Source organism: Hyperoodon ampullatus (assembly GCF_949752795.1).
Source record: "Hyperoodon ampullatus genome assembly, chromosome: 11".
In the NCBI taxonomy this organism is placed as follows: domain Eukaryota; kingdom Metazoa; phylum Chordata; class Mammalia; order Artiodactyla; family Ziphiidae; genus Hyperoodon; species Hyperoodon ampullatus.
The window spans coordinates 29588101-29601324 of record NC_136924.1 but is presented as its reverse complement, the minus strand read 5'-3'; the positions used below and the strand labels follow the sequence as shown (position 1 = coordinate 29601324).

General features: G+C 37.5%; 1 protein-coding gene across 5 annotated transcripts in view; it reads right to left on the bottom strand.

Annotated features, from left to right (window-relative positions):
- The window catches only part of RIC8B (RIC8 guanine nucleotide exchange factor B), a gene marked incomplete at both ends in the record, with an annotated part of 118106 nt that overhangs the window by 63572 nt on the left and 41310 nt on the right, over positions 1-13224 (bottom strand). For all 5 annotated transcript variants that reach the window (XM_079714405.1, XM_079714408.1, XM_079714406.1 and 2 more), the window contains 2 exons: positions 1115-1209; positions 11101-11709. In XM_079714405.1, coding sequence (XP_079570531.1) covers positions 1115-1209; positions 11101-11709 — 704 coding nt within the window. The remainder of the gene's footprint in view (positions 1-1114; positions 1210-11100; positions 11710-13224) is intronic.

Here is a 13224-nt window from a genome sequence, read left to right as displayed (position 1 = left end):
CAGCTGTTCTCAGAGAACGATAACTTTTTTTTTTAAAGTAAATTTATTTATTTATTTGTTTATTTTTGGCTGCATTGGGTCTTCATTGCTGTGCGTGGGCTTTCTCTAGTTGCGGCAAGCGTGTGCTACTCTTCGTTGCTATGCACAGTCTTCTCGTTGCAGTGGCTTCTCTTGTTGCGGAGCAAGGGCTCTAGGTGCAGGGGCTTCAGTAGTTGTGGCTCTCGGCTCTAGAGCACAGGTTCAGTAGTTGTGACACGGGGGCTCTAGAGCCCAGGCTCAGTGGCTGTGGCTCATGGGCTCTAGAGCGCAGGCTCAGTAGTTGTGGTGCATGGGCTTAGTTGCTCTGTGGCATGTGGGATCTTCCCGGACCAGGGCTCGAACCCGTGTGCCCTGCATTGGCAGGTGGATTCTTAATCACTGTGACACCAGGGAAGCCCCGAGAATGATAACTTTTAACAGCGGTCCATAATAGCTCTAATAGGCAAGTCACAAAAATTGAACTATTTTTTATATATTAATACTTGAGACTGTGGCCCAATTCTTATAATAAGTTTTTAAAATTTAATTAATGTTGCTTAAGATATACTTTTTGGTAAATACTCTTACAATGAAAATAGTGAGAGTATTAGTTTAAGTGTAGTAATTAAAATCAGGGTTCAACCCCAAGCTCTTTCACTTATTAGGGTTGAACAATCTTGGAGAAACTGCTTGATTTTTCTATGACTCAGTTTCATCATGTATTGAAAGGGAAAAATATTACCTACCTCATAAGGTTGGTGTGATGATTAAAAGAAGTTAATCTTTATAAAGCACTTAGCATAATGCCACACACAGTATTCAATAACTGTGTGCTATTATTATCGTTGTTCTGGGTTTTATTGTTGAATGCAACAAATGCCAAATTCTCTTCTCTTGTTGGGGCTTAATATAACAAAGTCAAAGGAGACAGAATGAAAATTTCTCATCAGGGCATAGTAATGATTTCCGACCTACCAGCTACCCAGTTTACTGTAATATTTTCACTTTCTTGTGTTTATAACAATTAAAATTAGATGCATAAAAACAATAAGAACTTATTATGTCTTTCAGTGAAATATCAGTAGAGGTTACCTACCTGTGTAGCTCTTCTGTTTTGTCTTCAGTTGGACCTACGATTAGTAAACAATGGCGAAGAACAGCTGCCATGACACGAAACTGATGAGAATCACCCTATGGAAAATAAAAGAGAGGTGAGGAAAAATTGGGGATTGAATGAATGCCTTAATGAAGGAGTCTGGTACATTACTACAACCCTGGGAGTCATCCTATGGCCCATCTAACACCCCAAACAGTTATTCTTATGCCATACATAATAGAAGTCAGGATATTCTAGGAAGAATTCCCAAGTATTAACAAAGTATTAACTAAGTGAATTGTCATCATCTCATATGAACAGCTACAGCCACTGACAGAAATGGCTGAAACCATAAGTTGTTGATCTATCCTTCCCCTTATGACATGTCAGGCAAAGAGAAATATGATCAGCATCCATATATTACCTACTCTGTTTTACCTGTCCATAAGATTTAATTCAACTAGGGATCTTTTCCATTTCCAGAAAGTCTAGATTCTTTTGTTGGATAGTATACTGTTCCAGTTTACGAGTCATTATAAAAATTCAAACAGATATAATACTATCAGATATTTTAGAAGCAGGTTGTACATCCTTAATAAAAATGTCTCATCTCTTAACTTTCAAAAACAACGGATTAAAATCTATAATCTATCAACTTCATTTTAATGAATCTTCTTAATCTCCTAGTTCCTCCAAATCTTGTTCCTAGTTTCTCCAAACCGACCAGCAAGTGATGAAAAATAAGCACTCTTGAGTTTAATCTCCTATTTTCCCAATGTTTACTCATTGGTAGTGGTATTAGACACACATAGAGTCAGAGGGAAGGCAAATAATAGGAAATAAGCTGAGCTCTGAATAATCACTTGGTTTACCTCCTAATTTATCGTGAGATCTTGGGCCACTACAATTTTTTTAATCATCTGAATCAAGGTTGTACCTTTCTTCTTCCAAATTTTTAGTAATTAAGAAGACATATGAAACTAGTGATAATTATCTATTATAATCAGATCCTGGATATATTTCAGGAAGGTTCCAATTACTTCAAAAGCTATTAAAATTTTTAAAGCTCTGTATATACATAATTGATTTCAAGTCTGTGTAAAGTGAAATATATTCACATATTATACATATATAGCCTATATTCATATACATAACTCAGCCCTTCTAGGAAGATGTCTTTTATAAAATCTAATAAACAGCACAGTTTCATTACTCATAATGTGGATAACAATATTTTAAAATAACACCATCATGTGTAGATTTGGAAGAGATGAAGGTCTCAGTGGCATAACAGAAAAAGCACTTTACTTAGAGTCAAGAGTCTAGGTTGTGACCTTAGGCAAGTCATATGGCTTCTCTAAGCCAAAGTTTCCCCATATGCATCTCCACAAACATGAGATTGTTAGGGTTGTAAAAGGATTAAATTAAAGAAGATGATACACATGAAAATGCTTAGTACTTTCAGTGAAATATTTGAGGGTGAGGGGAAGGATGAGGCAGGAAGGGAACAAAAGGTAAGAAGGATAGAGCTGAAATGAGTGATAACGAAGTTATTGCGTGTTGGGGAGGGGGACCAGTGGAATGCTAGAGACACTAAGGGTTTGGAATGAACACTGTTCCACTTGCCATCCATCTTCAAATGCCTGAATCAAAATTCTCTAATATGCAAATATGCTTTTACATATCCCATGATACATGAAGCACACTGAAATGCATGTGAAACTCATCCATTACTTAACTCTTAAAAAGATCATATTTCCCTTGGTTTTGATAATTAACTAGGAATGCACTTCCTTTTAAACTAGATTTTCCTTTATTTTAATATCACAATCATTCTCTTCTCATGCTGATGTTGACAAGCCTCTTGCAAAACTCCATTTTGGTCCCTCCACTATTTGCAACTGTAAGTGAAAATCCTACTTCTCTCCATCCCCTTTCCTCCTGTCCCAATTTTCATGACACCAATTCCCCAGGTGTACCCTGTGTCTGCCTGTCCTCTTTTACTGTAAACCCACTAAATTCTATTTCTTTACTCAAAACAACTACTGAAGTCCCGGGGTTGTGTGCCTCTACTTTTAGTATCACTGACTCCTTTTCATCCTCCAGGTCTCAGAGAAGCCCCTTCTTTGACCACCTTATTTAGGTAGATTCCTTCTTTCATTATCTCTGTCATTGTATCTTGTTATGATTTCTTTCAGGAAATCATAATCTGTAATTCCACATTTGTTTACATACTTACATATGCATTGTTTTCTCCATTCATCTAGTACCTTCACAAGTTTTAGAGGGCATGTGTTTAACAAGTGTTCAATAATTTTTAATGTAAATGAAAAGTAAAAGAAACAAAAAAGTGTACAGCTAGATAAATTTTCACAAAATGAGCATGTCCACACAACCAGCGTGAAAACAAACCAATGCCAAGATTGAGAACTCCAGAATTGCCCTCATGACCCCTTCAAATGACAGATCTGCTCTTCAATTGTAATTCTAACATTTAACATCATGGGTTAGTGATTTTTGTTGTCACAAATTTTATATGAATGGAATCATAAAATATAGACCCTTCTGTATCTGGTTGTGAGATTCATCCATGTTGTTGTGTACAGTTGCAGTTTGTTCATTTTCATTGCTTGAGAGTGGTGCTATTCAAAGTGCAGTTTGTGGACCACTACTGGTCCACACCCTGTTTGCCACTGATCTGCAAAGCCATGAGTACAGAAGGTACACCTCAACATTTAGAAACTTTTCAAGAAGTCTAACATTGTGTGTAATATTGTATTATACAAGAGTTCCATTCTGACAGCTAGGGAAATAAATCTGGTCCCTCACAGTTAGGTTAAGAAAGCACTGCTGGCCACATAGCACAGGGAGATCAGCTCAGTGCTTTGTGTCCACCTAGAGGGGTGGGATAGGGAGGGTGGGAGGGAGACGCAAGAGGGAGGAGATATGGGGATATATGTATATGTATAGCTGATTCACTTTGTTATAAAGCAAAAACTAACACACCATTCATTGTAAAGCAATTATACTCCAATAAAGATGTTAAAAAAAAAAAAAAAGAAAGCACTGCTGAATACAGTGAGTTTATTACAATTCACTTATCCATCCTACTCTTGATGGACACTTGGACTATACTGAAGAGTGCTGCTATGAACATACTTTCTTATATGTCATTTGGTATGCTGGGTCGTAGGGCATATACATATGACAGACTTTAGAAGGTACTGCCAAACAGTGTTTCAAAGTGTTTATACCAGCTTACACTCCCACCAGTTGCTCTACAGCTGCGCCAACACTCGGTATTGTCAGCCTTTTAAATTTGTCATTCTCGTGGATGTGCAGAGATTTTATTATGCATTTTTCTGATAACTGATAAAGGTGAACACCTTTTCTTGTCTACTGGTCATTTGGATAGCTCTTTTATGAAGTGCCTGTTCGAGCCTTTTGCATATCTTTCTATAGGGTTGATTGACATTATTTGTAGGACTTGAATATATTCTAGGTAGAGTCCTTTATTGCATATATGTGTTGAAAATATCATCTCCCATTTGGTGGCCTGTTTTTTACTTTATTCTCTTGATGAACTAATTTTAATGAAGACCAATTTGTCAATTTTTCCTTTATGGTTTGATCTTTATTTTGTCCTGTTTTAAAAATCTTTGCCTATTTAAGAAATGTTTGACTTGTTTAAAATAAAGTCATGAAGATAATCTTCTGTTTCTTTCCAAAGCTTTATTATTTTACCTTTTACATTTAAGCCTCTTATCCATCTCAAATTAATTTTTCTTAATGGTATAAGGTAGGGATTTAAATTCATTTTTAATTGATTAAAAAGCCCACCTTTTCCCCACTGCAATTCAGTGTTACCTGTATCATAAGTCAGTTGACTGTATATGTGTAGGTTTATTTCTAGATTCTTTATTCTATTAGTCTGTCTCAATAAATATTTGTTGAATGAGAGCTATCATTTAAAATGTCTTACTTAACAAAGGTCAGAGTGTACACTATTTCCTACTATTGGTTGTTCTGCCTGGTGACTTTACATAAACAATTTAAACTCTTTGATCTTTAGTGTCCTCATTTGTCAAATGAGATTAATGCTCCTCCTATCTTATACAGATGCTTGAAAGAGTAAATATAATTGCTCTTTTTAAAACAATATACACAGTTTATACAACTGTCATTTACTTCTTCATGAGCTTAGTTTTGATATCTTTAGGGCATCAACAGTCTCTCCTCTGTAATCCTACTATCTCCAAAGGTTGAGAAGGAAAAAAATCCCTAAGACAAAGAGAGGAAGAAGAAAGAGAAAGCAAGCAGGCTTGTTGTGACAGTAGAAATCAAAATGAGTTAACACTAAAAGAGAGGTAAAAACTCATGAAGCTCTTTGGGATCTTTGTTGTGGGGGGGGATCTTTTTATACAGGCTTTGTTTCTTATTCATAGATTCCACTACTATACTATTGCTTTCTTCTCCTGTGCAACCTGTGGAAGATTTTCACTTTTGTTTGGTAAAGGTATCGATATCCTCATACCTTTTCATTCAACGCTTCAACCGACCTAATCAATGCCTGAGAAAAAAGTCTGAAAGGAGAATACCTCACACCAATGAGTCCTAAACTGGTTTTGTTATCCCAGGGTAGTTCTCATTACTTCAAGAAGGTTTAGGAAACTTGTCCTATGAAAATTCAATTTCAAGTCTACACAAAGTGAAACACAAATACACACTCACACACAAATGTACACATGCACTCTTACTTGGAAATATAGCTATACATCAGGTAGTATTTCACCCTATGTCTTACTCTAGCCATTTTGCAGTTATTTGTCCTACTAAATTGAGTATGTTCCTTACAGGCAAAGATTAAGTATTCCACCTCCACACCTTTTACATTTAACATGGTGCTGGGCATAAAGTAATAAATGCTTTTTTGAATTAAGTTACAAAAGGAAATATAAATGTTATAAAATAGTGTGCTGTATCTCCAAAAAGGCTAGAATCTGCTCTCTAAACAATGTTATTAAATGTTTTAGGTTTCTAGAAAAATTAATAGTTTTGAAAATTTAAAAGGTATCATAAACTTTCCCTCCTCCCTGTCACTTTGGCTATTTCTCTTATATACTTCCACTATACAGATAGCAAACTGTATCACATTTTATTTCTCATAAAACAAATATTCATTGAACACCTACGCTGTGCTAGGTATGTTGCTTAGCAGAAAGACTATGCCAGTGAGGTCAGACATACCCCCAAAGATCTAGAATATATGGCATTTGTAGCGTCTGTACATTTCTGAGTTGATTATTTTTTATTTTCAAACATATAGAAAATATAGAGAAGAATAGTAAATAATGTGACACTTATATATCCATCTGTTTACATGTCTGTTTTTCCTATGAGACTGTTAGTTCTCTGAGGGCAGAGATGCTTTATATTGCATCTTGTGTGCCTAATACAGAACTTTGCACATACTGGGCACTCAATAATAAATGTTTGTTGAAAAAATGATTCAGTTAAAAAACATGGTACAGCGTGAAGCTTTATTTTTAATTAAATAATGTCAAGTCCTTTTTTCACACTTCCTTCAAAGTCTCTAAAATCATTATGGGGCTAATCTCTTCTGTTACAATGTGACATTCCCAATTAACTCCTATAGATACTCACTGTCTTATCTCACTCAGATAGCATCCTTTGACTACTCAGATACTTGTACTACTTCTCTGTTTGCACTTGGTTGTCTGGCTCTAACATGTGTGTTGGTCCTTGTATTTTCTCATTACATTGCATTGATACCTAGGGAAGCACTGCAGAAGGGAATGTGTGCTAAGTAAGGGATCTCTAGAATAACATGCTTTCCTCCATGAACAGAGAGATTTAGCAAAGTGCTGAAGCATGAAGAAGACAAGACCATTCCCATTAACTTTTCTAGAATTGATTTGGGGTCCTATAAAAGGAATAATTTGACTTTTTTAAACATACTACCTTCAGGAAAGGGAGAGAAAGAGGGAGAAAGGCAGGGAGACAGACTGACACCACATGTGGAAATAAGGCCAGCTACATTTCCTAATGAATTGGAAAGGAATATCCGAATTAATCTGCTTGATGGCATTGGCTTCCAGGCAGGAATTTAACATTGAGGCATGAACCTAAAATGAACAAATCACACTAATTTGCTAAACCTCAAAAAACCCCTAATTTTCTGTTTTTTTGTGAATTGTAAATGAACAGTCATAAAAATACCTACTGAAACAGTTAAAACCAAAACCAAACAACTGCGTTTTCTGTGACAACTGAGTTGTAAAGTAGGGAAAGATTTTAAAAAGTGAAATGCTGGGGGTTTGAGAGGTGTAAACCAGCACTATTCTTCTGAAGGTCAGTTTGGTAATACATATAAATTTAAATACATATGATATACACAAAAAACCCTAAAGTTTTGAAAAACCCTTTGGCCCATGAAGTTCAGGAATTTATCTACAAAGATTTTACAACAAGAAAATTCACCGTGTATTACTATGTAAAACAGCAAACAACTGCAAACAATACAAACCTTTACACGGGGATTTGTTAAAGGTTGATAGATCCTTATGAAGGAATACTCTTAAGTTTTTTTGGGGGGGGGCGTACGCGGGCCTCTCACCGTTGTGGCCTCTCTCGTTGCGGAGCACAGGCTCCGGATGCACAGGCTCAGTGGCCATGGCTCACGGGCCCAGCCACTCCACAGCATGTGGGATCTTCCCGGACTGGGGCACGAACCTGTGCCCCCTGCATCGGCAGGCAGACTTTCAACCACTGCGCCGCCCAGGAAGCCCCTACTCTTAAGTATTTTTATACATATACTTATGAGTATTCTTTCTTAAAGATTTATTATCTTTAACAAATACGAGAAGAAAGTGGTTGTTAAAAATTTTCTTTGGTTGCAGAACTCTTTTTACACCCCAAATGAAATCTAGTTACGACCTAAATTTAAAGAAAAACAATAGCAACAGCAACAATCAAAGGTGCTGGGGTTTTTTGGCCACGCTGTGCAGCCTGTGGGGCAGGTGCCATCTTAGTTCTCCTACCAGTGATCGAACCCCTACCGCCCTGGAGTGGGATCGCAGAGTCTTAACCACAGGACAGCCAGGGAAGTCCCCAAAGGCGCTCTTTTTAAAGAAAGGGTGGGGAACTTGAAACACTGTCCACTCATCCCCAGAGGTTACTCCTAGGAACATTATGGCTTCAAGGAACGCACTATGTAATCCACTACTCTTCAAGAACATTTATCGTGAAAAAAAAGCAAGATGATAAAATGACTGCATTTTTGTAAAAAATATATATATGTATTTATATATATCTATATATATCTATATATATACACACGTTTATATATTACACAATGAATAATGGTTAGAAAGATATACATCAAAATGCAAATAGGGCTTATCTTTGAATGGTAGGTTTATAGGTAATTTGTATTTTCTTATTGCTCGTATGCTTTTTTCCCTTAGATCTGCAGTATTATTTAGCATGTATTATTTTCATAATAAGGAAAATATTTTTAAATCTATATTTTAAAGTTCGATTCTTCTGTACAGTAAGCTTTCCATATCCCTTTATTTCAGCTGGTATTTTAAGGTATTAACAATTCTTTAGATGCTTGCTCAACTAGAGAAAGATGTCTTTAATCTGACAATCAAGGAGATATTAAAATTCAGGTAAATGGACCCTTACTGACAAGTTTCTCTACATCCTTACTACAGATTTCCTTTATGCTAAGTTATGTATACCTCAGTAAAAAGTACTCTATGTTCTGATTTCTGTGTCTTTTCACATGCTGTTCAAGTTCTGAGAAATGTTTCATACTCCCACTCAAATGGCCAAATCATTCTCAGTCTTCAGATCTCAGAAGAGACTTTCAGGGGTCTTCTCTAACTATACTAAGTATTCTCCAACATTGTACTGTTTCTCTCCTAGTACTTAACACAATTTAAATTATATATTTGCTTACTTATTACCTATATCACCAATAAAACTGAAGTCTGCAGAGACTATGTGTATTATTTGCCAATATATTACACAACGCCTAGCATAATACCTGGCAACTGTTCATAAATATTTGTTGACTGACTGATTTACTAAATGCTCGCTAAAATTTGAATTTAGAGACTTATGGAGACTCAAGTGGTTTAAAATAACCTTTCCCACACTCTTGCCTAAGTGGGTTGGCCTGTTTTCAATACTGTTTACAATTTCTTATAACTTCAATAATAGCCCAGAGTCATATTAACTAGGCACATTTGATAATGCTTGTATAAAGTGATCCATGACTCACAAGAGTTCTGTTGAGATGCCTGCTTCACAACTACTGATCCTTTATCATGTATCTTTTGGAAAATAAACATTCTATAATACAGAATAAGTATTTGCCACTTCAACATTTTCTAAAGCTTCTTCCAGCCCTGCTATTAATTACAACTGAAGCACACTACTTAGGGCTAATCTCAATATACTGATATTTATTACATATCATTCCATACATATGCTGATGTGTAGCCACTGAACTATAAACCCTTTCTGTCAGGAATCTGAAGAGCATAAGCTACTATTTGGAGCACAATTTAAATAACAGGGGCTCCAACAATGGCAAACCAACAGTCTCAGAAGAGTTCTTGCAACTAAATGGAGAACTTAAAAACACCAAAACAAACAGTGTAAGAAAAATAACCATAGAAGGTACCAAATAAGCATAGAGACATAACATTTTAAATACTTCCAAATATTTGGTTTCAAAGCATAAATGGAGCATGTGGGCTTTCCACATCTTTTTCTGCCAAGTCCCAGGAAAAACTGACCATACTACAGTCATCTGAAACAGCTGTTAGGACTGATCTTCAAATATTTGGTTTCAAAATATAGACCTATTTGCACTTTAAAACTCAGATGCCTGCATACTCCTACTATAGCACTGCACTGAGATAATCCTTTCAAAGTAGGCTGCTGGCAAAAACAGATCTTTATTCATGGTGAAAACTGCTTCAAATGGACACAGCAAAATGTTAGCCTGCCTAAGTCCTAAAGTCAATTGTCAGAAAAGATAATTTGCTCTGGCACCAAAATACTTTTCTTTTCTTTTTTTTTAAGGCAGACACTAAATTTTATGAGTTATTTAAGGTTAAAGAGAGAGGGTAAATGTGAAATGTTAAGATTCTAGAAGCAAGGGAAAAAGTTTATGTCCAGTTTACTTAAAATTGTTGACTTCCTTAAACTAAGCTTCTTGTTTGGCATATTGTTCTTGTGGGTACTCAAATTTAAACTATCAAATCTGCCTCACTTTGGGTTGCTAGAAGGTCCAAGCCACAGAAAAGGATCTTAGTCTAGCAATAAGTCAAGTGGTTTAAAATAAACTTTCCCGTATTCTGGTATAATTATACTTGTTTTCTAGGACTGTGTTATAAGCATGGCTGTCTAGTTGTCCTACACTTCTGATAGTTATCTAACGCTACAGAGTAATACGTTAGGAGACTAGGATGATAGGTGATAAACACAGTGTCTTTTACTCTACTGAGCAGACATCAATTCTGATTGATCAATTTCAACTTGCCTGAATATCTTTATGTTTCTTTAAGACTGCAGGCAATGAAAATGCCTATACCTGTATGAATCACATTGTTTTGTTTCCCTTTAAATCCATCATTTAAACCTTGTTCCTGAAAGATGCACTTAAAAAAAAAAGACACATGATAGTACAACTCAGAAAAGGAACTATATTTGGCATCTTACAAAACAGTAGTCAATCTTCACCCTATTCTCCTGGTAAGTGTTACACAAATGGGAAGAATAAGAGTTATAATGGTTAAGAAATGTATCTTGAGTCATTTAACTGATCAATGAGGGAATTGGAAACTTCTTCCATTTCCCTACTTAGCATTCCTCTCTGGCAGGCAGCTCTAAGGACACCCCAAACCAACGAAATTCCAAGTAGATAAGAATATTCTTCTCAACCTTACCTCTTTATGCACCTTCCAACTGTCTACCGTCACATTGAAGAGAGCTTTGAGGGCCTCAATGGCACAGTCTGTCTCCTGAGGTGAGAGAGGAGGTCCATTACGGTCTATGGCCGATTCATATTCATCGGTCCACTTGATACTAAAGGCACTTTCCAAGATCTGGGTTAGCAGCGGTAGTCCTTGGAGCTCATAGCGCAATTGTGACCTGATGTCGGTGTGCAAAAGTGACAGGACGAAGAGCAAGCGCAAGTCAAAGCACTTAATGTCATTGATAAACTTTCGGTCCTTGCACTTTCTCAGGAGGTTACAGAGCTTTGCAGCAAGGTTAAGTTCCAGGCTGAGCTGCTGTGCCATCTGACTGTTGAATACTATGTTACAAAGACATTTTAATGACTCCACAATAACTGGGAACTCTGACACCTTCTCCAAAGAATCATCCGACTCATTTAGCTTGGCTAGTCGCAGCAGTATCTGCATATTTTCCTTAGTTGTTACAGGAACTAAAACCTTTTTGTCTCTGGAGAGAATGCGGAGAACTTCCAGGCAGGACACTTGACATGTTGTTGGGATGTCCTTTAAAAGGACTTTAAATATGCCTTCACAGAGTTTCTGAAAAACAAGAATGAGTATGAAAAAATCATTTTTAGCTTAAGTGATTTAAAACAGAATGTTTCTCTATCAATGTATTTAATTGCAGTTCAAGATCTGGCTAGAAAAGGTTTTTACTTTTTTAAAGTCACACAATGTTAGAACTGAAAGAGACCTTATATTTGGTGTACTTCTTTTACTTTACAGATATGGAAATTGAGGGCCAGAAAGGTTAAGTTACTTGTATGGGGCCAGGGTGAATTAGTGGGGTAGCAACAGATAGAGTATAGGTTTCCTAATTTCCAGCCCAATATTCTTTCTATAAAATCACTTATTCTTTTTTTTTTTTTTTTTTTTTTTTGCGGTACGCGGGCCTCTCACTGTTGTGGCCTCTCCCATTGCGGAGCACAGGCTCCGGACACGCAGGCTCAGCGGCCACGGCTCACGGGCCCAGCCGCTCCGCGGCACGTGGGACCCTCCCGGACTGGGGCGCGAACCCGTGTGGCCTGCATCGGCAGGCGGACTCTCAACCACTGCGCCACCAGGGAAGCCCCGCTTATTCTCTTTTAAACTGACTAGTTTCAAATGTCTTACATGGCTTTGTTCTCAATGAATTTTTAACATCAGACTACACATACTATAAGGATAGAAGGTAATCATCTGAATCATAGCTGTTTCCTTCCTGGAAATAAAGATTAATGCCTTGAGAATTGGTTCACAATTGGCTACAAGTATAGGCTCTCATAAAAAGACTTAGAGAAGTCTGCATTTCTGCCCAGTTTCAGCTGTGCTATCTCTTCTGAGTAGTACTACTGCAGTAGTCCCATGTTTTATAAACCTTACAACTCTCTTTAGCTAATGTGTAATAACATTTAATCATCAAATGACCCCAGAGATCTTTTGCTGACAACACTGATAAAAATTATTCCAAGTGTTGGGTTCTAAAGAGGGCTCAGCTAGCATATATGATGCCTTTGAGTCAACTGCAAAAAGGTGCCCCTCTCCAGGCTAACTGCAAAAAATGTTCCTACTGGGTGGACAAATTACAAAACAGCCCTCTTCTTCTGGGCAGCCCTGTGCCAGGATACATGGCTTGGGAAGCTCAGAGTGTGGGCAGGATCTTAAGCTTCCCTTTGTTCTCTTGGTGTAGGGCACAGATTACACAAATATATGCAGTAGTCCTGGTTCCAAATTTTGCTACCACTATCTCAGAAACAACTCTTTATTTGGACCCAAAGTGTACTCTAGGGCTTCCCTGGTGGCGCAGTGGTTGAGAGTCTGCCTGCCGATGCAGGGGACATGGGTTCGAGCCCTGGTCTGGGAGGATCCCACGTGCCGCGGAGCGGCTGGGCCCGTGGGCCACAATTGCTGAGCCTGCACGTCTGGAGCCTGTGCTCTGCGGTGGGAGAGGCCGCGGTAGTGAGAGGCCTGCGCACCGCAATGAAGAGTGGCCCCCGCTTGCCACGGCCGGAGAAAGCCCTCGCGCAGAAACAAAGACCCAACACAGCCATAAATAAATAAAGCAAACTGTCAACA